Source organism: Phialemonium atrogriseum, assembly GCF_030411735.1.
Source record: "Phialemonium atrogriseum strain 8032-3 unplaced genomic scaffold QBC33scaffold_18, whole genome shotgun sequence".
Classification (NCBI taxonomy): domain Eukaryota; kingdom Fungi; phylum Ascomycota; class Sordariomycetes; order Cephalothecales; family Cephalothecaceae; genus Phialemonium; species Phialemonium atrogriseum.
In genome coordinates, this window is record NW_026848155.1 from 104454 (window position 1) to 130518 (window position 26065).

The 26065-nt window shown below is 56.8% G+C and overlaps 8 protein-coding genes across 8 annotated transcripts; 6 read left to right on the top strand and 2 right to left on the bottom strand.

Annotated features, from left to right (window-relative positions):
• Positions 1–1597: 1597 nt before the first annotated feature.
• On the bottom strand, positions 1598–4436 carry QBC33DRAFT_125344 (WD40-repeat-containing domain protein). Its single transcript, XM_060422015.1, has 2 exons — positions 2879–4436; positions 1598–2801 (listed from the first exon to the last, which is right to left on the bottom strand). The coding sequence occupies exons 1-2, from the start codon at positions 4141–4143 to the stop codon at positions 1724–1726; spliced, it is 2343 nt and encodes a 780-aa protein (XP_060281828.1). The 5' UTR covers positions 4144–4436; the 3' UTR covers positions 1598–1723.
• Positions 4437–7564: 3128 nt separating this feature from the next.
• QBC33DRAFT_454839 (uncharacterized protein) lies at positions 7565–8341 on the top strand (the record flags this gene model as incomplete). The annotated part of the gene is made up of 1 exon (XM_060424748.1): positions 7565–8341. One exon carries the CDS (start codon positions 7565–7567, stop codon positions 8339–8341), a length of 777 nt encoding a protein of 258 aa, XP_060281829.1.
• A 378-nt stretch (positions 8342–8719) lies between these two features.
• QBC33DRAFT_543376 (mannose 6-phosphate receptor domain-containing protein) lies at positions 8720–10976 on the bottom strand. The gene is made up of 3 exons (XM_060428372.1): positions 10110–10976; positions 9432–10041; positions 8720–9365 (listed from the first exon to the last, which is right to left on the bottom strand). Exons 1-3 carry the CDS (start codon positions 10502–10504, stop codon positions 9213–9215), a joined length of 1158 nt encoding a protein of 385 aa, XP_060281830.1. The 5' UTR covers positions 10505–10976; the 3' UTR covers positions 8720–9212.
• Positions 10905–13106, top strand: QBC33DRAFT_543377 (delta(14)-sterol reductase). The gene is made up of 3 exons (XM_060428373.1): positions 10905–11344; positions 11401–11705; positions 11758–13106. Exons 1-3 carry the CDS (start codon positions 11277–11279, stop codon positions 12846–12848), a joined length of 1464 nt encoding a protein of 487 aa, XP_060281831.1. The 5' UTR covers positions 10905–11276; the 3' UTR covers positions 12849–13106.
• Positions 13107–14222: 1116 nt separating this feature from the next.
• Positions 14223–15563, top strand: QBC33DRAFT_560539 (uncharacterized protein; the record flags this gene model as incomplete). The annotated part of the gene is made up of 1 exon (XM_060430067.1): positions 14223–15563. One exon carries the CDS (start codon positions 14223–14225, stop codon positions 15561–15563), a length of 1341 nt encoding a protein of 446 aa, XP_060281832.1.
• Positions 15564–17509: 1946 nt separating this feature from the next.
• On the top strand, positions 17510–20672 carry QBC33DRAFT_543388 (glycoside hydrolase family 3 protein). The gene is made up of 3 exons (XM_060428374.1): positions 17510–17941; positions 18034–18422; positions 18481–20672. Exons 1-3 carry the CDS (start codon positions 17718–17720, stop codon positions 20472–20474), a joined length of 2607 nt encoding a protein of 868 aa, XP_060281833.1. The 5' UTR covers positions 17510–17717; the 3' UTR covers positions 20475–20672.
• A 1095-nt stretch (positions 20673–21767) lies between these two features.
• On the top strand, positions 21768–23307 carry QBC33DRAFT_543391 (CH domain-containing protein). Its single transcript, XM_060428375.1, has 4 exons — positions 21768–21955; positions 22047–22118; positions 22202–22314; positions 22445–23307. The coding sequence occupies exons 1-4, from the start codon at positions 21942–21944 to the stop codon at positions 22969–22971; spliced, it is 726 nt and encodes a 241-aa protein (XP_060281834.1). The 5' UTR covers positions 21768–21941; the 3' UTR covers positions 22972–23307.
• Positions 23308–23501: 194 nt separating this feature from the next.
• Positions 23502–24985, top strand: QBC33DRAFT_475110 (putative snare complex subunit protein). Its single transcript, XM_060425240.1, has one exon. The coding sequence runs from the start codon at positions 23809–23811 to the stop codon at positions 24949–24951; it is 1143 nt and encodes a 380-aa protein (XP_060281835.1). The 5' UTR covers positions 23502–23808; the 3' UTR covers positions 24952–24985.
• Positions 24986–26065: the final 1080 nt, after the last annotated feature.

Sequence of the window (26065 nt, forward strand, 5' to 3'; positions counted from 1 at the left end):
GTCTTAAGTTCGGCTGATTTCCATCGATTTGAAGGTGCCAAGTGCATGTGCTTGAACTTTAGAGCCCCAAGAGACGCACATGATTAGACCAGCATGCCACCTACCTCCGCCAGCGGGGACCCTGCTTTCCTGCCTTGCCCACGCTGGCAGCAAAATAAGGCCGGCCGCTACTCTAACCCTCGCCCCCTCGATGCTCAACAGACAGACGACACCTCCCCAAGATGCTGTCAGGTCCAAGGATGCATGTGCAAGTGACCAGATCGATACCCTCTCGCAGCTGCGTTTTTGCCCAAGAGAGAACGAAAAGAGAGGGCGGAAGACGAAAGCCAGTCCCTTGCAGGGGTTGAGCGTTTGATCTACCTTGCCTGCTCGCCGCAGGGGCCAATTCTATTCGCGAACGGGTTCGTCCCACGCCCTTTTCCACCTCCGCGCTATTTCTCCCCTACACGTACACTATAATCGCCGCGTAATATACCCTCCCCCACAACCGTCTAGACTCTCCTTTTCCCTCTCTCTCCTCGGATCTTGCAAAACCCATTGCGCGCGGGCTCGGAGACGGGCCGCTCACCGCCGTCGTTCAGAACATGCGTTCGGCTCTGTCCCGTCCATTTTCGACAGCGACGCATGAGGATAATAAAAAAAAGTCCGCGGAAAATATGCTCCGTACAGAGGCGAATCGGAAGCGTGGTCCCGGATCCAACAGTCAAGGTCCGTGACGAGCTGCTCCGAGATGGCCTGTTTAAGACGCTGCTTGGCGGTATGGAAAATAAAGAGACGGCATCCAGCTGTAAACGGTATTCGCGGCAAGGGAATCCGTAGATAGCGTGAAACGTTCTGGAAAAACGAAGGGAGCGTCTGTCTCATTCGCTCCTCCGTCCAATGTCTCAGTAGTCCGTTCACGCGGCACGCCCGCCCATTCGGGGCCGGGAGGAATGTCCGGGCAGGTAAGACGGTGATGTCACCTGTCTCATCTGGAAGCCGGAACAAGGAAGCTTCGCAAAAACCGGCATCGCAAAAGAGGTAGCATATGATCGGATCACCTTTACCTACAGACGCAGATTTTGCCAACTAGGTGGGTAGGTAGGTAGGTAGGTAGGTAGGTACCTACTCCAAAATGCGAGGACCCCGTATCGGGAAAGAAAAGTTGGAAGTGAAACCCCTATTCTATATGCAAGAAACGTAGCTAGGCCCTGAGAAAACCAACCCCAAGAAGCAGATATGCTCGCTCGCAATGCAATTCAAAAGACCAAGAAATAAGGAGGATGGAGGGAACAAACAAACAGAAAAGAGGCCGAAGGCAGGGAATCCCACTCCTGAAAACCCCGTCGACTAAAACTCGTACCCTTTCCCAAGGCCAGAGAGCGCGAGTCCCGTGAGGAACTACCTCCCATGCACGCTGTACTATAATTGTCCCTTTGCTTCTCCACGCCAGTGGGGCACAGTAATCCATCCGTCTGGCATATCCTCCCATGAAATATTCCACCAAAAGACACAAAAAAATTCGTAACGAGAGGTAGGTAGGCCGTCTCCTGATACCCCACCCCTATCTCTCCCTCCCGGTCCGGCTGTCCCGCCAGCGGATCTACCAGACCGAAGAGGAGGTCGACGGATGGGATTCGTATTCAGCCTTGTGCTGATCGCGCGAACTGATGCCGCGAACGACCAAATTAAGGATTATCCTTCTGCATTCTCCCCAGAGCCCCCCCATGCCCAGGGACCGGGTTCAGATATAGCCCCCGTCCACGTCATGCGAGGACGCCTCGGCATTAGCATTAGCATTAGCAGTAGTAGTCCCCGGGGCCGTCTCGAGCATCTCGACGCCCCTGACGCCGGCGCCAAAGTCCATGACCAGGATCTTGGGGTCCTGGCCCGTGCTGACGATGCGCCTGTAGTCGCTCTTGGCGCTGAGCACCCAGCTGTTGTGCCAGCGCGGGAAGTCGAGCAGCTGGCGGCCCGACTCCATGTCGAAGACCTTGATGTCCGTGTCGTAGCTGCCGCTGACGAGGCGGCCCGACACCGAGTCGACGTGCAGGCTGCGCACGAGGTTGTCGTGCGCCCGCATCTCGCGCACGCACTCGCCCGTGTTGGCGTCCCAGATGCGTATCACCTTGTCGTTGCCCGCCGACGCCACGTACCGCCCGTCCTCGGAGAACTGGCTGCACGCCAGGCCCTTGGTGTGCCCGCTGAACTCGCGAATGTTCTTGCCCGTGTCGATGTTCCAGAGCTTCACCCGGAAGTCGCCCGAGCACGACACGATCGTGTTGCCGCGCATCTGCACCGCGTTCACGGGGCCCGAGTGGCCCCGCAGCTGCCGGATGAGGCTGCCCGTCTCGCGGTCCCACACGCAGATGCTGATGTCCTTGGAGCACGTCACGATGTGCTTGTCGTCGAAGACCAGGTCCAGCACCGCCGCGCTGTGGTGGCGCAGCCGCCGGATGGGCCGGTAGCCCGACCGAAGGTTGTAGACGATGCAGGTGGCGTCGGAGGAGCCGGTGACCAGGATGTTGTCGTCGTACTGAAGACAGAGAATGGACGCGTTATGGTGTGTGGGGAACGACACGAGGGCGGGGGTTGACTGGTGCGCACGGGCTGGTGGTGGAGGCAACCCATTGCTTCCAGCGGGCGCCGAGTCTGAGTCTGGAAGAGTAGCGTAGTGGACTGGACTTCCGTCCTCGTCGTACAGGAGCGCCAGGGTCGGGTCATTGATGACATCTGGAGGACCAATAACCAGCTTACAGGCGAAGGTGCGCATGTCCCAGACGCGGATCGTCTTGTCGCGGGAGCCGGTGACGATCTTGGATCTGTGAACGAGTTAGCCCGGTCTCAAGACAAGCCAACCAATGGACCAAGAATGGTATCCGGGATCGGCACAACTTACTCGTCGAACTGCAGACAATAGATGCTGTCCGAGTGTCCGTTCAGGTAAACTGGTCGAGCCTTGCCCTCCTTCCATCTCCTGTCGAGCTCCTCCTTCACCCTGTAGATCTCCTTCCAGTCTGTCCCCGGCTGCACAGCAGGGATGCCCAACCCCGTGCCCGGCTTCACACGCCCACTAGTCGCATATGTCGTGGTCTTCTCTCTCATGAGCGACTCGCGCCAGATGTGCTGATTAGCCACCGTCGTCTTCCACCGCTTGCTCGCGCGGCTTGCGCTCGCCAGCGCCGCGGCGTCCAGATAGGAAAGAATCTGGATAGCAAGTTCTATGGGTAGCCGAGACACAAAGTCGATCCTGCTGATATGCGACTCCTCCGCGGCCCCATCCACGCCAACGTCCACGTCCGAGTCGACCTCTCCCGACGGGACATAGATCTCAATCTCGGAGCTGGTCAGCGCGATCCCGATGCCGCTCTCGTAATCGTCGAGCCCCTCCTCGGGCGCAAGCCAGTTTGGCTTCGGCGTCAACCCAGTTGAAGGCCCAAACTCGTTGAGGTCCCTGTACGCGCTCGCAGCAGCTTGCCTCGCCGCGGCGCCAGTATTTCGCGGAATGATCGGCGGCTGTTCTCCGGAGCCCGGGACGGGAAACGTTGGGGATTCGATGGGGTCGAGGCCAAAGACTCGATCTTCATGGCCGGTGTGCAGCACGCGCGAGTATCGGTGGAAGCTGGCGGCCTGCCGGAGGCGGTGCCAGGTAGAATGCGCGGTCGTGGGGCGGGGGTTGCTGGCGTGCGGGTGGAACGCAAATCGCTGGTGGCGGTAGGGATCATCGTGTTCGAAAGGCGCAACCGGGGCCGGGACCGAGGTTCGACGGTGGACAATGCCCTTCACCCCCGACTTGACAGAAATGGAAGCGCGCCGGATGAAGCCCTTGAAATTGAGGGGCTGCTCCGGTCTTGAGGGCCTAGCCACATTGGCGTTTCCAATGCCACCCCCCTCGTTCGCAAACCCATGGCTCTTGCTCTTTTCCAGGCTCAATCGTCTTGACTTGGAGGCGATATCGTCGAGGTTATAGACTGAGGACTTCGGACGCGGTCGCCACAGCAATGACAGGCTCACGCTACGTCCTCTAGTCTCGTTGGATGCAACGACACTGTGGCTGTCTCGCGGAAGAGAGAAATCCTCCGGGCTCTGGGAGAGATCGTCGTAAACAGCTTCCTGGGCCGGTGCCCATTCGTGGGTGGAGATGATTCGCGGAGCCATGGACATCACCGGTGCTCAGATAGCCAGCAGGATTAGGTTGTCAAGCGCCTCAGTCCAGGTCTCCAAGAGCCTCGGAAGGGGAGGGAAAGTTCCCCTGTTTAATGAAGCCGGGAAATAGGTATAACTTGGGGCTGACGGGTTTCCCGGGGGGCTACCGAAATCCCATCCCAACTAAATATAAACCGGGCTTCCCCCTAGGACCAAAGAAATTTTCGTCGGGCACGGGCGGTGGCGGGCGTAGCGCGAATGCCTGGTGGTAGAATCTAGAAAGCTCGTTGGCGGATCTGGGGTGGGCTAAGGCGGAAAACTTTGTCGATGACAGATGCGGTGGGTTTAGATCGACACCAGTAAGGCCTTGCCTGGAGGGGGCGAGAAAAAAAAGGAAGGGAGCGGCGCCCAAGCTAAAGAAAGGCGGTCGGACAACAACAACTCCCTCCCTCATCCGAATGTAGAATGAGAGAATACGGGGCCTGTGCAGCAAGCCGTGCGCGCAGGGAACGAAAACAGAAAAACAAAGGGAGGAGTGGCAGAAGCGAGAAGCGAAATCACAACGGTGATCTGTGCAGCCCTGCAAGCCTGGGGAAACTGGGGAATGTTGACTGCTGATCGGCGGGGAGAGGCGGCACAACAACAAAAGCTTGGGAGTGCTCAGACAGGGGGGGCCAGGATGGAATCCGACCCTGATTACAGATTACAATTTTTAATTGACCTTCCCTGGACACACATACATACTACCATAAATCTCAGACATAGTAAGAGGATATGATCCACTTTCGTTGTCAGTACCCGTCTTATTGTGATCCTTATTATAATTAGAGTTTTGGTGTATGTACTACGTATGCGCACGACCGCTGCGTGCCATGTGTACGCCACTTCCGTGCAGCAAAACAGGTTGCCATGATCTCATACGTGCCTAAGTACCTAGGTAGGTAGTAAAGACCGGTCACGCTGGCTGGCCTCGGTACCAGACAACCTTGCGAATAGGTACAGTCCATACTGTACATTACCTTAAATCAATCGGTGGCCTACCACGTCAGCAAGACCTGTGGCTCGATCCCGGTCTTGTTTTGATTGTCTCAAGCTCCTGCAAATGCCCGGTCCGAGTTGCAAAGTGCAAGCTCTAGCGCGAGTCTAAGGCACACCTGACGCCCCCTTGCATTTCACCACGAAGCCAATTGACTGCTTAAACGTTACCTATTCTCCGCCTATTGGCACTTCCCTCGTCCCAGCTGAGGCTCACCGGGAGTCCCGCATTTCATTTACGCACGAAGTCCCCACGATTACCGTCAATCCGGCACGCATGTAGAGGTTGGTACTGAAAGTTTGAGGCCAGACATGCGCGGCCGGCTGGACGGAGACAGAAGGAGTTGGAACCGACAGACCATCAAACAATGACATTCTCAGCGTTAGACTGTGGCTGCGATGCACCGCTCTCGTCTCTTTTCCATCGCTCGAGCCTCCCTTGACATCCTTGGAGTCGCTGCAGATCTTCTACGGTGATGGGATTTCTCAGCCAGAACCTCGGAGACTGCGGCAAGTTGGGCAGGTTATGAACCTCCACCGTCAGAAGTCTTTCTGCCCGGTCCACAGTTTTCTCCCCCATTGCACAGAAGTCTGTTGCTCTGGGTTCAAGGTGCCGCCGCTGCCGTCTAGGTGCAAGCACCCCCCGCCGTATCGGCGCGCCATCACGTCCGGCATCGTCGCCTGCCTGTTGCATGGCGCGTTGGCGCGCGCGGTAGCACAGAACGAGGCTCAGGTAGGGAATTCAGAAGACGCGGGTTCGGAGGAGACGGCACAGGAGAGGCTAACGTCGGAATCCTCCCGGATCGCCGAGGAAACTACGTTGTGAAGATGACCGTCGCTTTTTTTCGCCTAGTTTCTTTGGCCATCCAGACTTGCGACGCATGTCCTTCGACGACTATCCGGGCCAAGGCATAGGACCAATTTCCGTCCCCTGTGTCGATGAAGGGATTCAACACTGTCCTTTCCTTTCCTTTACTCTATTTTACTGGGCCCGAACTGACAGCCCTTCCTATTCCGCTGGTGTTGAGTTCAGCCGAATCCCTGGAAGATCAGAAGGCCGTTCATTCCACCCGAGGGTCACTGGAATATCAGCAGTGTCATAGAAGCTCCTGAATTGAAATGCACCATGTATTTCCCAAATAAAAGGCAATGCCCCGACCATCCAACTCCAGCGTTTCGGCATACTCATATACGCCGTGTTACCTATACCGATACATGATCCACGCCCCGCCCGCACCCTCTTCAGGCACGCCCTAGATCTCCTTCACCACCACATACTGGTTAGCTGTGAACGTCATCCAGCCCCTTTTGGAGGCTGTGCGCTTCAAGGCCAAGATCGAGTCTTGGCTGGAGATGCTGTCGATCGAGGAACGACTTTCCGCGGCCAGAGGGATGTGTTGTCGTGCAGCGGCCTTGGAGGCTCTGACCACACGGTGTTGGAAGATGGACCGGAAGGACCTCATCGAGGCTCTGCCCGCTATTAGTGCCTAGTCCAGAGCGGCTGGTCATTACCAGTTAACACTTACTTCGGTGTACTGACCAAGCAGGACAGCTGATGGTGGGTTTGTTTGTGCGCGGTTCGCTCTTCTGAATACCGATGCTAAATATACGGTCTTTCCACACGCTTGAAGACGAGTTCAGGATGCTTGGGGGGGGTGGGGGAGGGGCTTACTTATAGAAATTATTCAACTTGATCACCTCTTCCTGATTGAAGGCGCCGCCTTGTTACCGCCACCTTGGCCCCCTCTTATCCGTCCAGAGATATTAAAGCAGAGATATTAAGAGGGGGCTGTAGAACTGGAGAGTGGCCAATCGCCTATCTTGGAAAAATGCGCATTCCGGACTTATAACTTGGGCGCCAATGATCCAACGTGGACGGAGGGAAGCGGGTTGGTTTGACGACCGGGTCAACAGCCTTGAGGAGGCCTGAGGAGGCCGCCTGGTCAGTCGATTTCACTTTTCCGAGGGCATAGCGGAGTTCGCCCACTTCTTGAGGGCCTAAATGGCGATGGAATCATGCAAGTCGTTGGAGATGGGGACTTTCAAGACATGCCAAGAAATCCGGGCCTCACACTCGAAGTACAGTGCCTACAGTACTTACCAGGGGAAAAAAAGAACTTGGCAAAATCTTGACTTACTCTTGTGTCCTGTTGTCGCCTTCTGAACCTAAGTCCAGACCGTCCAGCCATCTGCAACATTCTACATCTGCATTCGCAGGGAAGCAAATTAATTAGGTACCCACCTCGCACATCATCCCCGCTTCCCTGCTTTGCCGGAAGATCGTCAACTCCCAAGCTCGAACATCCTGCCTTGTTGCTCCACAAATCCCAAGGGCGTACTAGGGCATCCCCGCCGAGGAAACGGCCTGATACCAAGCAAGCTATCGACCCAACTACGCCAACAAATGGCCACCATCGGCGACGACCCACAACCGGGGCCGGAGCGGGGAACGGAAGGCCCGGCCCCACCCAACAACTTCCACCTCTTCCCATTGCTGCCCGCCGAGCTTCGCCTCAAGATCTGGCACCACTCCTTCGAGCCGCGCATCGTCGAGCTCCACGGCCGCCGGTCCCACTACGCCGACGACCACAAGCACGGCGGCGTAGCCCGCTGGCAGAGCGGGTGCAACAACCCGGCGGCGCTCTCGGTCAGCGTCGAGGCGCGCACCGCCGCGCTGTCGCACTTCACCATGCGCATCCCGCTCGACGCCATGTCGGCCAACTGCGACTTCCCGGGGGCCACGCGCCGCGACGCCCACCGCGCCCTGTACATCAGCCCGGCCGACGACACCGTGGCGGTGCTGGGATCCGTCGACTTCACCCGCCTGTCGGCCCTGCTGGCCGACGTGCGCCGCCTCGACACGCGCCGCGGCCGCGGCCTCAGGCGCCTGGCCGTCAGCGCCCAGTGGACGTACCACGCCGGCGCCAGCGCCATGATGCGCGTGCTCGCCCGCACAATGTTCCGCGACCTCGACGAGCTCGTGCTGTTCATGTTTGGCGACCGCGTGCCGCCCCCCGGCTGGGCGGGCGGCGTGTGCGTGCTGACCGACTGCAGCCAGACCGAGTACTTCAAGCGCTACGACGTCGGGAGGGGCAGCGAGCTCAAGGACGGGGGGAGCTGGATGATCGTCGGGAAGAAGGAGCTGAGGCTGGCGGACCTCAGCCTCAGGCCTGGCTGGTAGGGAGGTACCGCGTAACACCTCCGCGTCAAGCAGGGTTCGGGCGGGGACATGATGGCCAGCCGAACCTTGCTTCCTAGCAAGGAGTTGCCACCTTAAATGAGCTCATTCACAGCACCGGGAGCACCGAAGAGGAAACGAGGGGTGCGCTCAAGCCGCTCCGTAACCGTACGGACCTCTCCCGATTTGAGCCCGGCGGGGTCTTGGCAGGGCCATACGGGTGAGTCTACGCTATCCACTGTGCTGTGGCCACGACCATGATTCGGTCCCTGATGGCGAAGGCCGCCGCGTACCCTTCACCTTCTCACTTGCTTGGGGCTTTACTATTCTCCCTCAAGCTGCTTCTTGTACAGGAACCCTTCTCGACTTTCATGCAAGGGATAATGGAAGAAGAAATGATAATGTTAAATGGATTCCCCAGGAACTCCTGGAGGCCTTGCTCCTCCCTCCTCTCGTTTCCCCCATCAAGTCCTTTCTTGTATGATAGCACAAGCCCAGAAAGGGAGTTGAGTCTAATCGTCGTTTCCTGGCCTTCTCACCAGATGTACGTACCGCTCCTGTTTTCCTCCCTGGTCGAACTCAAACGCTATCGCCGTTCCTTACCGACTCCAATGAAGTGTTGGGGTCATCCAAGAAACTTTATTTAATCTACATAGCATAGTTGACAAGAAAAAAGGCAAGGTGTCCTCTATTCCATCCCGGTGCCCACGAACTCCATGCCCCCTCGGCTTAATATCGCGGAGACAGACCAAGTCATTCCAGCCGTATTCTCAAGCCATGTAAGCACCCTAGATGCAGGTAGAGGTAGCTAAAAGACTACCAGGTAGGTAATACAAATGCCCACCAGGGTTAAAGATCTCTATATTTTTCAGCATCAGTCGTCCCATTCCTCGTCCAGCTGGTCAATGAGCCGGTTTTCGTCTTCTCGGTTCCTACTCCTACTCGAGGGCGAGGAGGACAGTGTGCGATAGCCCCGTCGACCTTGGAGCAGGCGAGCACACGAAGAGAAGAGAATGACAAAGATATCCTAACCAAATGTTAGCGTCAGCGGTCTTGAGAACCGGGAGCCTGAGTTGAAGGCCCGTGAGCATACCTTAACGAAGCTCCAGATTCCTGCCCAGAGGCTGAAGTTGGGTAGCTGCCTCCATCCCCTGGCATGCGCCACCGTCCTCTGGTAGAAGACGCCGCCGAGCACGTATACGAGCACTGCGACGAAGAAGATGATGGCGAAGACGCCTCCGGGTCCCACACTTCCAGGTTTATGCGGCTCCGACTTCGCGCATGCGTGTTGCGACAGCATGCTGAACACATACGTGCACTCATCCTCGTCCCTCTCGATAAATGACAGCTTTGCCCCTGTCGTCGCAGGGTCTCGGTCGCATCGGAAGGTAATGATTGCCGATTTCCGCCGTGTGACGCCTTTCTTCCCCTTCTTTTCCTCCTTCTCCTTCTTCTTCTCCCTATCTTCCTCCTCGTCGTCGTCGTCTTCTTCGTCATCGTCGTCTCGCACAGCGGAACCTGTGGCCTCCAAGTCCGGACTGACCTCGTAGTCATTTTCGTCATCCTCATAATCATTGTACTTGTAGCTCGCTCCCTCGTGTACAGCCCGCCGTTTGTCCTTGCCGTCGAGTGCGCACGGCGAGCCACCAGTATACCTGAGAATCAGCTGAGTGCCTCTCGGTACGAGGGTGGTATTCAGTTGGCTGTGCTCCATGTTAGCGCATGCGGGACTTTCAATCCGCTGTCATGACGACGGGAAGGCATTGCGTACCCTAGAGAGTAGATTTCCCCACCATCCTCGTAATAGGCGCTGGTGTTCTTCCACAAGGCCTTTTCTACCCCCACCACGTCCTTAACACCCTTGACCACAGGCGCACAGACGTTCAGGGTGAAGTTGTAGGGCCATTCCGATGGCCTCGCCCATGTGTAATCCTCCGTTGGGACTCCTTTATGACGTTTCTCGCCGTCCTTTACCGCGGCCGCAACGTCAGGCCGCAGATCGTAGTAGGACCCCGTGGTAGAATGGGTAGCCACACATGGTGTCGCAACGGCGGTCTTCGTCGACGATGTCGTGCTAGCCTTGTCGGAGTCCTTCCTCGGTGTAGCAGAGCTTCCGGTAGCCGCTGCCAGGAGCAGGAGGGTTGCCCAGGAACTCCGGGGATGCATGCTTGCGGTCCGTTCAGTCAGCCGATTGGAATGTCGTAATCATTCAAGACGTCTGCTGGCGCAAATCGGTGCGATGGAATGATACTCCACCATGCAGCAAGCACTTTATGATGGATGCAATAGTTCCAAGCGAGTGTCGGAGGTCAGTCTCTTGATTGTCTCGTCCGTGGAGAGAATCTTGTCGGGATATATGTAAGATCCAGGAGATGGACACAGGCTGCGAAGTCGATGAGCAAGCGCAAGCCGTGATTGGTTGGGAATTAAAGGAGCTAGGAGATGGGATGCGTCGACGCAATACGGTGGGACTAGCGGCTGGCACGTGAACTATCCGTTGGTGGAGCGCCATTTGCTACCTACGAATCACTGTGTACTCCGTACAATATATTCCGGAACCGCAGTGATGCTAGGACGGGAGCTCCAATCTACCTAGAATCATGTGCAGTCAAACCCAATATTTGGACGACATACTTGCAGCCCCCAGTGTTTAGAAAATGCAGGATAAAAGCTGAGAACTGATGCTAACTGCTCCCTATCTTGCACGTGACCCCTTTTGTGGAGCTCCATCCCAAAGCAGTAGCAACGACATCATCGCGACCTCAGCCCACCGGGAATCCAGCGATCCGCGAATTCGAGGTCTTGGCAACCCCCGTGGATTGAGGAAATCCGGCGACCCCCGCTCCCTCACTCTTCTTCCCTCTATAAAAGTCGTCCTCAAGGACGGACCGGGAACACTATTTCGAAACTACCAGCAGCGACCCAAAGGAAGGGAGAAATGGCGAAAACAAAAAAGCAGGCCAAGCCGGCAGCGCAACCTGCGCACGGATATGAGTTTTTCGGACCGTAAGGGGCTCCCGCAAAGAGCTAAACCAAAGTCGAGGTAGCTGACCAACGTCCAGACCAGGAGCATTCGGTATTAGTTTCGGTCTCCCGATTCTCCTATACGTCTTCACCTTCGCCTGCAACGATGTCTCGGGTTGCCCTGCGCCTTCTCTCTTCAGCCCAAAGACCCTGTCCCTCGAGACCCTGAAGCACGAGGTCGGATGGCCTGTCGATGGAATAGCTGGTCTCGTAAGCTGGAGGGTGACTGGTTGGATTCTGGCCTACTACCTTTTCAGCGCCATCCTATACCGTGTGCTCCCGGGGACCGAGGTGGAAGGGTTGGAGCTGCCAAACGGTGGGCGGCTGAAGTACAAGTTCAATGGTAGGAGGAACATTGTCCAATACGCATGTCGCGCCAGTACTAACTAGACCAGCCTTTGCTTCCACCACGTTCACTCTCGCCCTGTGTCTCGCCGGCACCATCGCTCAAGGGGCGGACTTCCCGGTCTGGACCTTCATCTCGGACAACTACCTGCAGCTCCTGACCACGAGCATCCTCATCTCGTTCGCCCTCGCAACCTTCGTCTACATTCGTAGCTTCAGCGTGAAGCCGGGCAATCCGGATCACCGGGAACTGGCTGCTGGGGGCCATAGCGGCAACCTGCTGTACGACTGGTTCATCGGGCGCGAGCTCAACCCGCGGATATCGATTCCTCTTATCGGAGAGATCGATATCAAGGAGTTCATGGAGCTGCGCCCCGGCATGCTCGGCTGGATGCTCCTGAATTCTGCCTTCATCGCCAAGCAGTACAGGACCTACGGCTTTGTCACGGACAGCATCGTCTTCATCTCGGTCATACAGGCAATCTACATATTAGACTCTCAGCTGATGGAGCCTGCCATCCTGACCACGATAGACATCACGACCGACGGCTTCGGCCACATGCTTGCCTTCGGCGACCTGGTCTGGGTCCCGTTCCTCTACTCGACCCAGACGCGCTATCTCTCCATCTACCCGAGATCGTTGGGATGGCTCGGCCTCTCGGTCATGGGCTCCGTCTTGGTCGCCGGTTACTCCATCTTCCGCCTGTCGAACAGCCAGAAGAACGTGTTCCGCACGGATCCCAACGACCCACGGGTCGCCCACCTCAAGTACCTGGAGACCAAGGCCGGCACGCGGCTGCTCATCTCGGGCTGGTGGGGTACCGCGAGGCACATCAACTACCTCGGGGACTGGATCCAGAGCTGGCCGTACAGCCTGCCGACCGGCCTCGCCGGGTACACGATCCTGACCGCGGGTACCGGCGCCGAGGGCGCCTACAAGATGGCGGACGGTCGGGAGATTGTCCAGGGCGATGCGAAGGGCTGGGGCATGGTCTTCACGTACTTCTATATCGTCTACTTTGCCGTCTTGCTGATCCATCGTGACAGAAGGGATGACGAGAAGTGCGCCAAGAAGTATGGTGACGACTGGGAGAAGTATAAGAAGGCTGTCCGCTGGAGGATTGTTCCCGGTCTCTACTAGTAGGGACTCGTGAAGGATTAGCCTTTCTTTTCATGTAAAGCTTTTCCGGGGGAGAATGTGGGACCTCTGGATCCCAAGACTCCCGACCGAGTGTAATTGTAATGTAAATATAGGGTGCTAGCCACGCAACGACTCGCTGGCTGGTCGAGAGAAAAAAATTCATGGAAATTGTCACTTGAAGCTCCTTTGGATATCCACTAGTACATGTTAGAGCAAAGGGATACAGTGAAATCCACCGTATATGTTAATAACGAGCCTACAATTGATCCTCGCAGGGGGCTCTTGCAGCTGTCTCGACTGATCACGTAGACCCCTGACAGCCATCATCAAGCCCAGGACGTGCCAGAAGGGCGAGTAGAGCGGAGGGCTCCGCCAACAATCCCGTAAATACGTCAATTTCGAATGCAGTTGATCTGGCTACCTTCTCCGCCCCCTTGGTAACTGTCGTGCAGGGTGTTTTCCCTCCCCTTTTACATTCAGGAGCAGAGTTCGCCTGTCTAGTCCACCAGAACGAAAATATGAAGAATAAGCGCTTCATTGTCCAAACCCTGCATCTGTATATCGGCAACTAAGAGTTGTGAAGAAGACGAGTTGCGAAATCGACAAGTCCATATGGAGTCACCCGGGAGGGAAGTCGGAGGAACATGGTGTTGGTTATGCGAGAGACTCGAGGAGCCTGGAGAGTACCTACTAACCTACCAGAATTAACCACCGCAAAAGGTGGCCATAATGGGGCTGAAGGAACACCCCCCGTCGCTCTTGTCGTTGATTCCCAGATTGGCCAGCTGCTCCTTCCCATCGGCTACACTGATCTGGGCTTGGTTGGCAGTTGCCCCTGAACCAAAACCTCTTGTTTGCTTACCTTAGGTAGGTAGGTACCTACTTTCCTCCTCTCACGTCCAGCACGCTTTCCCTAGACAGAACACTCTCTCAATTCTGTTTCGTTAGGTACTGTTTTTAAACTTGAGATGTGACCCTCATCACCTCTTGCAAAACCACCTACCTAGGTATTATCGTGGGATGTGCACAGCTTGTTTCCGTCAATATCTCTCCACTAATACCCCCATTACTATTTCCCAATTCCCCGGCGTAGCAGAACTTCATCATCTCGACTCGACATCCTTAACTCGCCTGTTTGGCGTGTCTTCCAGTATCGGATCGAGTTCAAACAGCGGGACAATCTAGTTGCAACCGCGCTGAATCAACATCACCTCCCTCAACAGCCCGTTCACCAACGACAGTGCCAGCTAGACTGCAGCTACCTCCGTTACGTGTTGAGAACTCCCGCCATTCTTCTACCCCAACCCGAACACAGCTACGCAACTCCAACAACTGGCCCCCAAGGGCCTGTATACGCTACAGCCCGCGAAGGATATGCCTCTCCCCATAGACAAGTATCTCACGGGGTCTGGTACATGGTACTATGCCACACCACACGAACCAGTGCCCGCCATACCACCCCCGCCGCCCCCCGCTCCGGCAGAGCTGATATCGCGGGTGGACGAAAACTTGCGGTCCACGTGCTCCGAGTGGTCCGGCTGTACTGCGAGCCCGAGAAATGAGGGAAATCAGTGGGACGGCGCACGAGTCGACAGGGTAGATCGCTGGGTCGGACGTATGGATGATGGAGGGACGGAGTATACGTGGGACGAGGGGGGCCATGTGAAGGAGATGGAGGATTGTCTGGCGCGGGCCAAGACGCGCATGGCCGACTGGGAGGAGCGCTTGCACGATGGGCTGCGAATGAGTCGGCAGATAAGCCGAGAAGAATTCAACATAATGATGAGCGGGTGGGACAGGTATGTACGAGATTTGCTAAGGGAGGGCCGGGCTGTTGACATGGATGAATTCCGTGCGCTGGTCGAGTCGAATGGGCTCGACACTAGCAGGGCCAGTTTGGAGGAGGCTATCGAGAGGCATATCGCCGGGGTAGGAGAGTGGGCTGAAGAGCCCGAGCTGAGTCCTGATACTTCGGATCGCAACTGGGTGAACAATTATCTCACACCGCCACGCTTCATTTCCAACCTCCAAGCAATCGACTTTCGAGACCCTATGGCTCTTCAACTGCTTAGCGGCGTCCTGTTGGACGAGCATTGGACCATGGACATGCTTCTATTTGAGTACAGCACCGGAGAGGATACGGTGCAGGCATTTATCAAGCTCGGCAGCCGTATGAGCAAGCCCTATGTTCGGGGGAGAGATAGAAACGACACCCGAGCCGAGAAAGAGGACGACACTGCTGTCGTGCGATGCGTCGCTAGTCTCGGCAACGGCGACACGCACCCGCTCGGTATACCAGAGTACATGGTCTGCCTCGGGGAGGCATTCATCTTTACCAAGTCACGGACCGATCCCTGCAAACCAGAAAGGTTCGTCTCAACAAACTACTTTGTCACCATGGACATGATAAGTCCCAAAAACTCCATCTGGCTGGTGTACAATGCCGAGAGGGCCGACGATAAAGGCCGAGTGTCGCAGGTCACGTTCACCAACCCGTTCGGAACGGGGCGCATGTTCCTCGTCTGCTTGCTTGACTCCGTCGACAAGTGGGAGGTGTCTCCCGACAAGCCAATGATTCCGGGAGACCCCAGGGAGCAGATAAAACAGAGAATGAAGACATTCAGGCTCATGTTTATGAAGGCTGACATGGAGGATGTGGTGAAGGAGGTGGACGCGGGTTGGGAGGCAGCGGACGAGGTCATGGATGAGACATGACTTGGATTACACGCCAGCAGGGGTTTCGTTCATCTGGTATTGTTATTATCGTGACCTGCGGGCTGTGGTGGGATAGATAACGAGAAGCATAGGGTTCTGATTGTATTGCAAGCCCGAGTCCCCGGTATTGGTAACAACGGGAATATACTATGCAGTATGATGGGCACAACTCTTCAAAAGACCACGTGCAATATGTCTGATGCAGTATGCTTTGAATACTCGGTCGGTATCTCCGGGGAAGAAAAGCTGGGTAATACCCAAGAGCCTGGGTTGCGTGCCGAAAAGGCAGACAACGTTACTTGAAGAATGCAAGGCTTGAAGTTGAGTCAACTGACAGCCTCGGGGGATATCCAATGTAACCATGACAGGCGAGATGCCCTCACTAAAGAGCTCCCCGGCGACTGATGCGTTGATACAGTCAAGTTGGGGCCAGGTAAAGGCCCGAAGTTAGTACGCAGTAAAGTCTTGGCCGGTCCTATTGCTCGTGCGGGGGAGCCATCCGGCCTTGTTTACTTCCACTGTAAGCGTTTCCTGCGCCGAATAAGTGTGCCCAATACTACTATATCGGCGCGAATACCAACGGATGTATGTACCCCGGATAGGTCAGTCGCCCCGGGTCAATTGGGGAGGGGCACAAAGAAGGCAGGTCGAAGACTCGACACCCCCAAAAAATCAAGAATGCGATGCGCGTCTTGAAATGGAGTGGAACCTACTTGCGTTGTCTTGCCTTGGATCGTCAGCTTAATTCCGATCGACAGGTTCATTTCCCGGCTTGGTCGAAGCTCGCCACCCATGAATACTATGTAAATACGGACAGGCCACCCCTCTGATTTGATCTCGTTGTCAGGGGTTGAAAAGAGAGGGCCGGCGTGAAGAGAATTGGTTATTGGAGACCAGTACGGATTAATTGAACTTTGGCCTTCCATGGAATCACCATGACGTCTATGTTGCAGTTCGATACACCACCTGAATCCCACGTGCTGTAACGGTGTACCTTAGGTAGTCTCAGGTAGTGTAGACTGTAGAGGTACAGTTAGACCCAGGCACACCTCTCTGAGCAAGATTGGGTGCTGACAAAAGCCCTTCCGTGCCTACTCCTGTTCCTTGAATCTTTCCCCACATTCTCGGCCCCAATCGTTCTCGTCGCCCGCTTTCACTGGCACTTGGGAGGACCCTTGTTCGGATGGCCCTTCTCCAAGAGATCGGCCCGTTTCTGACAACATGTCTCCCACTCTGGTTCGCCAAGGCCGCAGATCTGGCCCTGCCGCCCCCCTTCCATGACTTGAACTCGGCACAATACGACGATGGATATTCTTCGGCAGCACGCCGTTTCGTCACGGCCAATTCGGAACCAGGGCCTGCCCCGCTCCGATCCAACCTCTCTCCACAGAGGAGGATCCAGAGTACACCGAGTTCAGACTTCAGAATGCGGAGATGATGGGGGGAGGAGGAAGGGGAGCTGCGACTTGCGAGCAAGGTTGCCAGGTCTGGGCGTTGCCATACTGCAAGTAATAGTTGCGAGTTGATGTGGGCAGCGGGCAACAGGGGCAAGGAAGAGCTACCCCTCCCGCCTTCTATGACCAGGAACTCGCTGTTAAGGTTCGGACCCCGGTGACGAGCACAATAAACTCAAGGCAGCTTATTTATATATTAACTTGCCGCCGTGCGACTCGGAAGAATCAAGGTTGGCCCTGCTCTGAAGTCCCTGCCCGTTGCCAAGCTTCGTATCTAACGCGCAACGCTCAAAGTTATCTCGGTCTCTCGCAGGCAACTCGAGCTTGTGCGAGTCGACTTCTACGATAGAGTTGTGTGAGCAGTAGGTACCTAGTCGTGGTTCAGTTCTCAAGGGTCGATCCTTCTGGCCGAACGTCACACAGTCCAAGAACATGAGGCACGCCGCCATTGCTCTTGCCTTCCTGGCAAGCAGCCATGCCTCTCCCGCAACGCTTGATAAAGCTTCTGAGGTATGACGCGCGGAATGTTTTCTGTCTCGCCTTACCCACCGCATTTCCCAAGTTGGGACGGCCGGTTGTAACTCAGATCAGCCAACTTGACCGCACTGTTATTCATTGTTACTCGCCCCTCGCCCCTCGCCCCATCCATTGTTTACTTTCTCTGAGCCCCATCACATCTTGCGCAACCCACGACGTCGTCATGCGTCCCACGCTCATTGAATTTTCCTTGCTTGCCCTTGGTGGGATACCAGCTGCTAACTGCCAACAGATCCATGGCAGAGGCCTGGCATCTTCAGATCCATTCTATCCTTCGCCATGGATGGATCCCCAAGCAGACGGCTGGGAGGAGGCCTATGCGAAAGCCAAGGCCTTTGTCTCCCAGATGACTCTCTTGGAGAAGGTCAACCTGACCACAGGTGTAGGGTATGTTCCCTTCGCTTCTATCACGGGAAAAGTGCCCCGTGGGAGCATTGCCCTTGAGCCCTAGGCCTAGAATGTATCTGACAATCGGATAGCTGGCAAGGAGGGCAATGTGTTGGAAACACCGGCTCGGTCCCAAGACTCGGCCTGCGTGAGCTGTGTCTGCAGGATGCCCCTGTTGGCCTTCGTTTCACAGACTACAACTCGGTCTTCCCCTCTGGTCAGACCACTGCTGCCACATTTGACAAGGGTCTGATGTACCGCCGCGGTAAGGCTATGGGAGAGGAGCACAAGGGCAAGGGCGTAAATATCGCCCTCGGCCCTGTCGCCGGCCCCATCGGCCGTGCTCCGGAAGGGGGACGGAACTGGGAAGGCTTCTCTCCTGATCCCGTCCTGACAGGTATCGGTATGGCTGAGACCATCAAGGGCATCCAGGATGCCGGTGTCATTGCTTGCGCCAAGCACTTCATTGCCAACGAGCAAGGTGAGAAGATTCCGCTGCGTATTCTCGGTTCATGATCCCAGACTCACAGCCCGTCTAGAACACTTCCGCCAAGTTGGGGAGGCGCAGGGCTATGGTTACGACATCAGTGAGACCCTCTCGTCCAACATTGACGACAAGACCATGCATGAGCTGTATCTTTGGCCATTCGTCGACGCGGTCCGCGCCGGTGTCGGCTCGGTCATGTGCTCGTACCAGCAGATCAACAACTCGTACGGGTGCCAAAACTCAAAGGTCCTGAACGACTTGTTGAAGAACGAGCTCGGCTTCCAGGGGTTCGTCATGAGCGACTGGCAAGCCCAGCACACGGGCGTAGCCAGTGCTGCCGCTGGTCTGGACATGACCATGCCTGGTGACACCGAGTTCAACACGGGCCTGAGTTACTGGGGCACGAACCTGACTCTCGGTGTCCTAAACGGAACCGTTCCCGAATACCGCATTGACGACATGGCCATGCGAATCATGGCGGCCTTCTTCAAGGTCGGGCAAACTCTGGACCAGCCACCAATCAACTTCGACTCGTGGACTCTTGACACGAACGGCCCGCTCTACTATTATGCCAACGAGGGCCACCAACAGATCAACTGGCACGTCGACGTTCGTGCCAACCATGCCAGCCTGATTCGCGAGGTCGCGGCCAAGGGCACCGTCCTTCTCAAGAACACGGGCTCGCTCCCGCTCAACAAGCCAAAGTTCCTCGCCGTTGTCGGGGAGGATGCTGGCGCCAACCCTGCTGGCCCTAATTCCTGCCCTGACAGAGGATGTGACGACGGCACCCTTGGTATGGGATGGGGCTCTGGCTCTTCCAACTTCCCCTACCTGATTACACCCGACGCTGCGCTCCAAGCTCAGGCGATCAAGGATGGTACGCGTTACGAGAGTATCCTCTCGAACTACCAAAGTGCGGCAACAAAGTCTCTCGTCTCTCAGGCCAACGCGACCGCCATCGTCTTCGTCAATGCCAACTCTGGGGAGGGATACATCAACGTCGACGGCAACGAGGGCGACCGGAAGAACCTTACCCTCTGGCATGATGGTGACGCACTGATCAAGAACGTGTCCAGCTGGTGCCCAAACACCATTGTCGTCATCCACTCGACCGGCCCGGTCCTCGTGACCGAATGGTACGATAGCCCGAACGTCACTGCCATCCTGTGGGCGGGTGTCCCTGGCCAGGAATCCGGCAACTCTATCGTTGAGATCCTCTACGGCAAGACGAACCCGTCCGGCCGCTCTCCGTTCACGTGGGGCGCTACCCGCGAGAGCTACGGTACTGATGTCATGTACGAGCCAAACAACGGCAAGGGTGCTCCTCAGCAGGACTTCTCCGAGGGAGTCATGATCGACTACCGCTACTTCGACCACGCCGACACCCCCGTCATTTACGAGTTCGGCCACGGCCTCAGCTACACCACCTTCAAGTACAGCAACCTGCAGGTTCAGAAGTCCGGGGCGGGGACCTACAAGCCGACGAGCGGGACCACGATCCCTGCCCCCACGTTCGGCAACTTCTCTACCGACCTGAAGGATTACCAGTTCCCGAGCGGCGAGTTCCCGTACATCCTGAAGTATGTCTACCCGTACCTGAACAGCACCGACGCGGCCGAGGCCTCGATGGACCCGCACTACGGCCAAACTGTTGACAAGTTCCTCCCACCGCACGCGACCGACGGGGAGGCGCAGCCGCTCCTCCGGTCGGCGGGCAAGAGCAGCCCCGGCGGCAACCGGCAGCTCTACGACACGCTGTACACGGTGACGGCGGAGATCACTAACACGGGCTCCGTCGTCGGCAACGAGGTGCCGCAGCTCTACGTGTCCCTCGGCGGGCCAGACGAGCCAAAGGTGGTGCTGCGCGCCTTCGACCGCGTCCGCATCGACCCGGGCCAGACGACGCGGTTCCGCGCCACGCTCACCCGCAGGGACCTCAGCAACTGGGACCCCGTCGTCCAGGACTGGGTCGTCAGCAGCCACCCCAAGACGGTGTACGTCGGCTGCAGCAGCAGGAAGTTGCCGCTCAGCGCGGTTCTGGCCTGATTGTTGTTTCGTGATGATAGGGGCTTGTTTCCTTCCACCAATGATCCGAATGGGAGTTGAGACTCTTGGTGATGGCGGTGATGAGAGCTGACGAAAACGCATATTGTTCCTTCGCTGTAGATATTAATTGCTAGTTTCTAATGGTAAACTTAGTCTACCCTGCTACTGTTCCAAAAGCTCACGTCCCTTCTTAATCTCCCTCTCGGACCTTGGCGAGGAGTAGAGGTCATGAGCTAGCAAACTAGAGATGATGGAGATTTAGAATCCTGAAGAAGGCAGAAACAGGGCCAAGTAAACCGTACGAGACTGTTTCGATGCCACAAAATCAAGCGCCTCGTCGGCCTTGGCAGCGGAGTCGATCGCATAGGCAGCCGCGGGAAGGGTCTCTCTCTGTCCTCTTCTTTGCCTCGCTACGTGAAGGGTAAACCAAACAAGAGATTGGCCAGCCCAATACTCGACCGTTGACTCGAGGGCAGCAGGACTTGGTTCGAAGGTCTGTATCGATGCACTGCAAAAAGGGGGACCCCGAATCACTTCTCAAGCCAGTTATGTTTGCCAAGGAGGATGACGCTAGTGTTCGCCGCAAGAATTCCAGGGCGGGAGTCAAACATTCATTCATCCACCTGGGGCCATGGCTGGTACTCTGAATCCTCTGCGTGTACATCCGTAGTGCGGCCGTTTAGGCCGTTTACGTTCGCCGGTATCATCAGAGGGGTATAAAATGGGGATACAGTTCCATCTTTCTAAGCAGCATTGAATCTACATACGTAAAGCATCCTCAATGGGACCCTGAGATGCTGCTGTCTACTGACTGAAATAAACCACCATCCTTTTGCGACTTGGTCTTCGGGCTATGCCAAGCCGGTATCACAGCAGGTACGGAGTGATTCTCTGGGCACGATGGAATATGGCGACCTTGGCAACCTTGGCTGTGTTATTGTAGGCTGACAAATGAGTCCTCGTTCAGGCTCCCAGACTTTGGATATCAACTATCTTGGTTAACTGCATCTCAGTTGCAGGCCTGAGATACAATGTTCAAATGAGGTGGTTTTAACCTGTGGGAGGAAAGAGTGAGAGGGGCTAGCTGGATCTCCAGATTCGCCTGAGAGAGGACCTTACCACTGTTTGTAAACAAATGGCCTTGGGCGAAACGCAGAAACGATCCATCACGTGGGTGGGGAAGCACGGACTGCCGGTGATAATGTCATCACAGGGCCCCACTAGATTGGTTGATTGGACGACGGCGCTGTTTGTGGGTTTGATTTTGAATTTCAATTTACTTTCCATCTTGCAGTCCAACAAGGCCGGCCCTCACCTTTCCTGCTGCCTACCTACCTCTTCCACATTGTTCGGCAAGCCGTCACCTCTCCTACACCTCGCCGTTCCTTTCATCGATCCATATTCTTCTCTTTGTCCTGCGTGCTTGGTCTACGTTCATCGCGTGTACAAGAAATACCATCAGTGAAAATGGGTGAATCACGGTGTGTTTTCCCTCTCCGCCCCCGCCCTGGTACCGCGTCTGCGCTACGTCGCGACAGACCAATACTTGTGCTGACGGTATCCCCTCTACAGGCAGGAGTTGGTCCAGTGGCTCAACAGCCTTCTCCAACTCAACATCACAAAGGTTGAGCAATGCGGCACTGGGTAAGTCCTCTTTGCCCCTCACCCCACCAACTGAGGGGCCCTCCGACATCGTCAAGTACCCATATCTGACATTGGTCTTCCAGCGCGGCCCTGTGCCAGGTCTACGACAGCATCTTCCTCGATGTTCCCATGTCCCGAGTCAAGTTCAATGTGAACACCGAATATGCATACATAACGAATTTCAAGGTTTTGCAGAGTCAGTGCCACGTCATCCTCGCAGTCATGACCCACATCCTCTTTACCTCCATGCTTCCTACCTCTCTCCTCTCTACCTTCTCCCTCAGGCATGCAAGATCCCAGGTTGCTGACCAATAAATGCTCTCCAGACACGTTTACGAAACATCAAATCGAGAAGTCGATTCCGGTGGAGGGCCTTGTGAAGTGCAAGATGCAGGATAACCTGGAGTTTCTGCAGTGGACCAAGCGCTTCTGGGACCAGTATTACCCCGGCGGCGAGTACGATGCCGTAGGCCGGCGGAAAGGAGGGGCCCTCCCCCCCAGTGCGGCCGGTGGCGCTCGGGCTGCCTCGGGCGGCCCCCGGCGAGTTGGCGGCACCACTCCGACCACCGGACCGCGGCTCGCGAAGGCCGGAGGCGGTCCGGCCACGGCCGCGCTCCAGGCGGAGAACAACACCCTGAAGGAGACTGTCGTCGGCCTCGAGCGCGAGCGTGACTTTTATTTCAGCAAGCTCAGGGATATCGAGCTCCTCGTCCAGCAGGCCGTCGACGAGGACCCCGAGCTGGAGAAGCAGGAGGATGGCCTCGTCAAGCAGATCCAAAACATCCTCTACTCCACCGAGGAAGGTTTCGAGATCCCTGAGGGGGATCAGCTTGACGACCAGGAGACATTCTGAGGGAGCCCTCTAGTACTGTTAGGCGCAGGAAAAAAGCCAAGGGCGATAGGGTAGACAGAAGACAGAGGACAGAGGACGAATCATGAGCACATAATGTCAGGAATAACGTGTATGGGCGGAGAAGGCCACCCGGTTGGTAACTGGCATGGGGCTTCTCTCTTGAGTGTGGCGTTGCACCTGTCTTCTATGCCGCCTCGAGACTTGCAGGTGACGCTTGCAGTGCCCAAAGAGCAGGCAGTGGGTGGGGATTTCAGTAGAGGCTTCGATATTCCCAAACCAGTCAGAAGACTACGTTGGTGATAATAGATAGGAAATGAATGTCCTTGTTCCCCTCAGCAGGAGTTGATCCCCACCCCAACCCAGCTTTTAGTGTAATATCTCGCGAGCGCCACGGTGGTTGTGGATTATAAATTGCCTGGTTTGTTGGCGATTGATCCTGGAGCTAAAATAAGGGGTTTTGTGGAGTTCGTTCAGGTCTGGCGCTTAAAACGAAGCTTTCCCAATGCGGCCTATGAGGCTATGACAACACCTCCAGCTGCCGTGCACCTGTGCATCTCAGCAAGGTACCCAAGTATAGGTTGGTCGCCTGCTTCAGCTTTAAAACCCCTTCCCATCTTGAAAGCACCATCAAATACCCGTGTACTGCGATCCCTCTTGACTCCTACAAGCACTTTCTACGGCCCGAAACCAAACAGTGTTAAGCCATTTCCCCAAACGTCATTCATAGTCTTCCACAATTCGATCGAGTCATCGGGATAACCGTCGTCATCAGCCATCACCTCAAGTTCCTCTCGAAACTCTCCCACTACGAAGAGGCAGATCCAGTGCCAACCCGCAATGGCGCCGCCGGCAGAGATATCCATCCCGACGACCTCGCTCTCCACCCCTCCCCACAACAGCAAGCCCTACACACTCTACAACATCACCCTCCGCCTCCCGCTCCGCTCCTTCGTCGTGCAGAAACGCTACTCGGACTTCCACACACTGCACGACTCCCTAACCTCCCTCGTCGGCGCCCCGCCCCCCGCCCCGCTGCCCGCCAAGTCCTGGTTCAAGTCCACCGTCTCCTCGCCCGAGCTGACCGAGGACCGCCGCCTCGGCCTGGAGCGCTACCTGCGCGCCATAGCCGAGTCTCCCGACCGCCGCTGGCGCGACACCGCCTCCTGGCGCGCCTTCCTCAACCTCCCCGGCGGCTCCACGGGCACCAGCGCGGCGTCGGCGTCCGGCGTCGGCGTCGGCGTCGGCGGCCGCCACAACAACAACAACAACAACAAGGAAGCCGCCACCGCGGCGGCGGCGTCCGACCCGGGCGCGTGGCTGGACCTGCACCGCGAGCTCAAGGCGGCGCTGCACGAGGCGCGCATGTGCCTCGCGCGGCGGGACGCGGCGTCGGAGCACGCGGCGCGCGCCGAGGCCGGCGGGGCGGCCAAGAGGGCGCTTGTGCGGGCGGGGGCGCTGCTGGCGGGGCTGGGGGAGGGCCTGAGGGCCATGAGGGAGGGGCCCGCGGCGGGGCTCGGGGAGGGGGAGCTCAGGCGGCGGAGGGACCTGCTTGCGGCGGCGAGGGTCGAGCGCGATGGCCTGGAGAGGCTGGGGGCCAGTCTTGCGGCGGCGGGCGGTGGGCGGCCGGCTGGGGCGGGGGATAAGGCGGCGTTGCTTGGGGGTGGGGGTGGGTCGTCGGCGGCGGCGGCGGCTGGGCCGAGGGCTGGTGGGAGGGTGCTGGGGGTGCCGCTGCCCGAGACGGAGAGGACGAGGGAGCTTGGGAATGAGGGCGTCGTGCAGCTGCAGCGGGAGATGATGTCGGAGCAGGACCAGGATGTCGAGGCCCTGGCGAGTGTGGTGCGCCGGCAGAAGGAGATGGGGCTCGCGATACACGACGAGGTCAGCCGCCAGATCGAGAGCCTCGACCGCTTGGACAGCGACACAGACCGCCTGGCCGGGAAGGTCGGCGTTGCCAAGAACCGCGTCCGGAAGCTGGGCTGACTACCAGTTGACGGGGAGGAGGGAGTGGAGGTCGAGGGGGGTGAAGGGGAGAGGGAAGGGAAAGGGGAGCAGGAGAAGGACGAGAAGGAAAGCTGCGATGAGCCCGGGGAATCTGAACTGGCAGCTCCCCTGCCGGATGTCCCTGGGGTGCCGGGTACGCTCCCCCCCGGCGATGGAACTGGCCTGTCGGGCGCTGTGCTCACCGCGGTCGTCCAGTGTATCCTGGCTGGCGTTCATATTATGGTCCTTTTGGGCTGGTTGCTGGGAAAGGTGTCTGAGGCGCTTACATGGATACTAGACTCGAGCTTGATGGTGTTGCAGCCCCCGCAGTAATTAGGGGCAAGGGGGACTGCAATCCATGCGCGACATGGTTTTACAAGAATTGTCCACTGTATATCTACACTGGGAGGAGGGGACTTGGTTCACGGAATGGTATAGCAAGCTCGGGAATTACCACTAGACTGTTTACATGGCAATCATTTACGAAATTTCACACCATTAGTTGTTGATTTGAGTAGCACCCCGTTCAGATTTATGACTTTCACCGGGCCCATCGACCCCAAAGGAAGCAGTTGCCTAGTGATACTCGGGTCAAGGTATCCTATCCTATCAATGGTGCCATAGAATCGAAGCATCCTCCCGGTCGTTCCACGGCAGCATGTACAGCAGACCACACCTTAGGAGCAGAGATTCGGCGATTGGGGAGTTTTGTCAAGATTTGCTAATTCCTCGAGGGGCGAGATCGATACAGCCTTTTTTTGAACGACAAGACCCCTAGTTATTGACTATTGACGAGGGCGACCGATGTTGAGACACGAAAGGGAAGCGGCGGGGTGCAGGACCCTTACCGCGCGACCCGCATCCTGGTCTGGACCCTGAGTGGAGAGGTGAGTGTGGCTACGTCACCCGACAGGTGGACATGAAAGGGAGTACCCGCCCCGCCCAGTGCCAAGGTTCCGGGAGCCGTTGCCTAGCAACCTGCCAGCTGGCTGGCGGCACTGGTAAAAAGCCGTTATTCTGGCGAGAATCTCTCTCCCCATACGGCTTCTACCTAAGTTGATGACGAATAGACACGACAGAGATGTCATGGGATCAAAGCGGATCACCAGAAAGG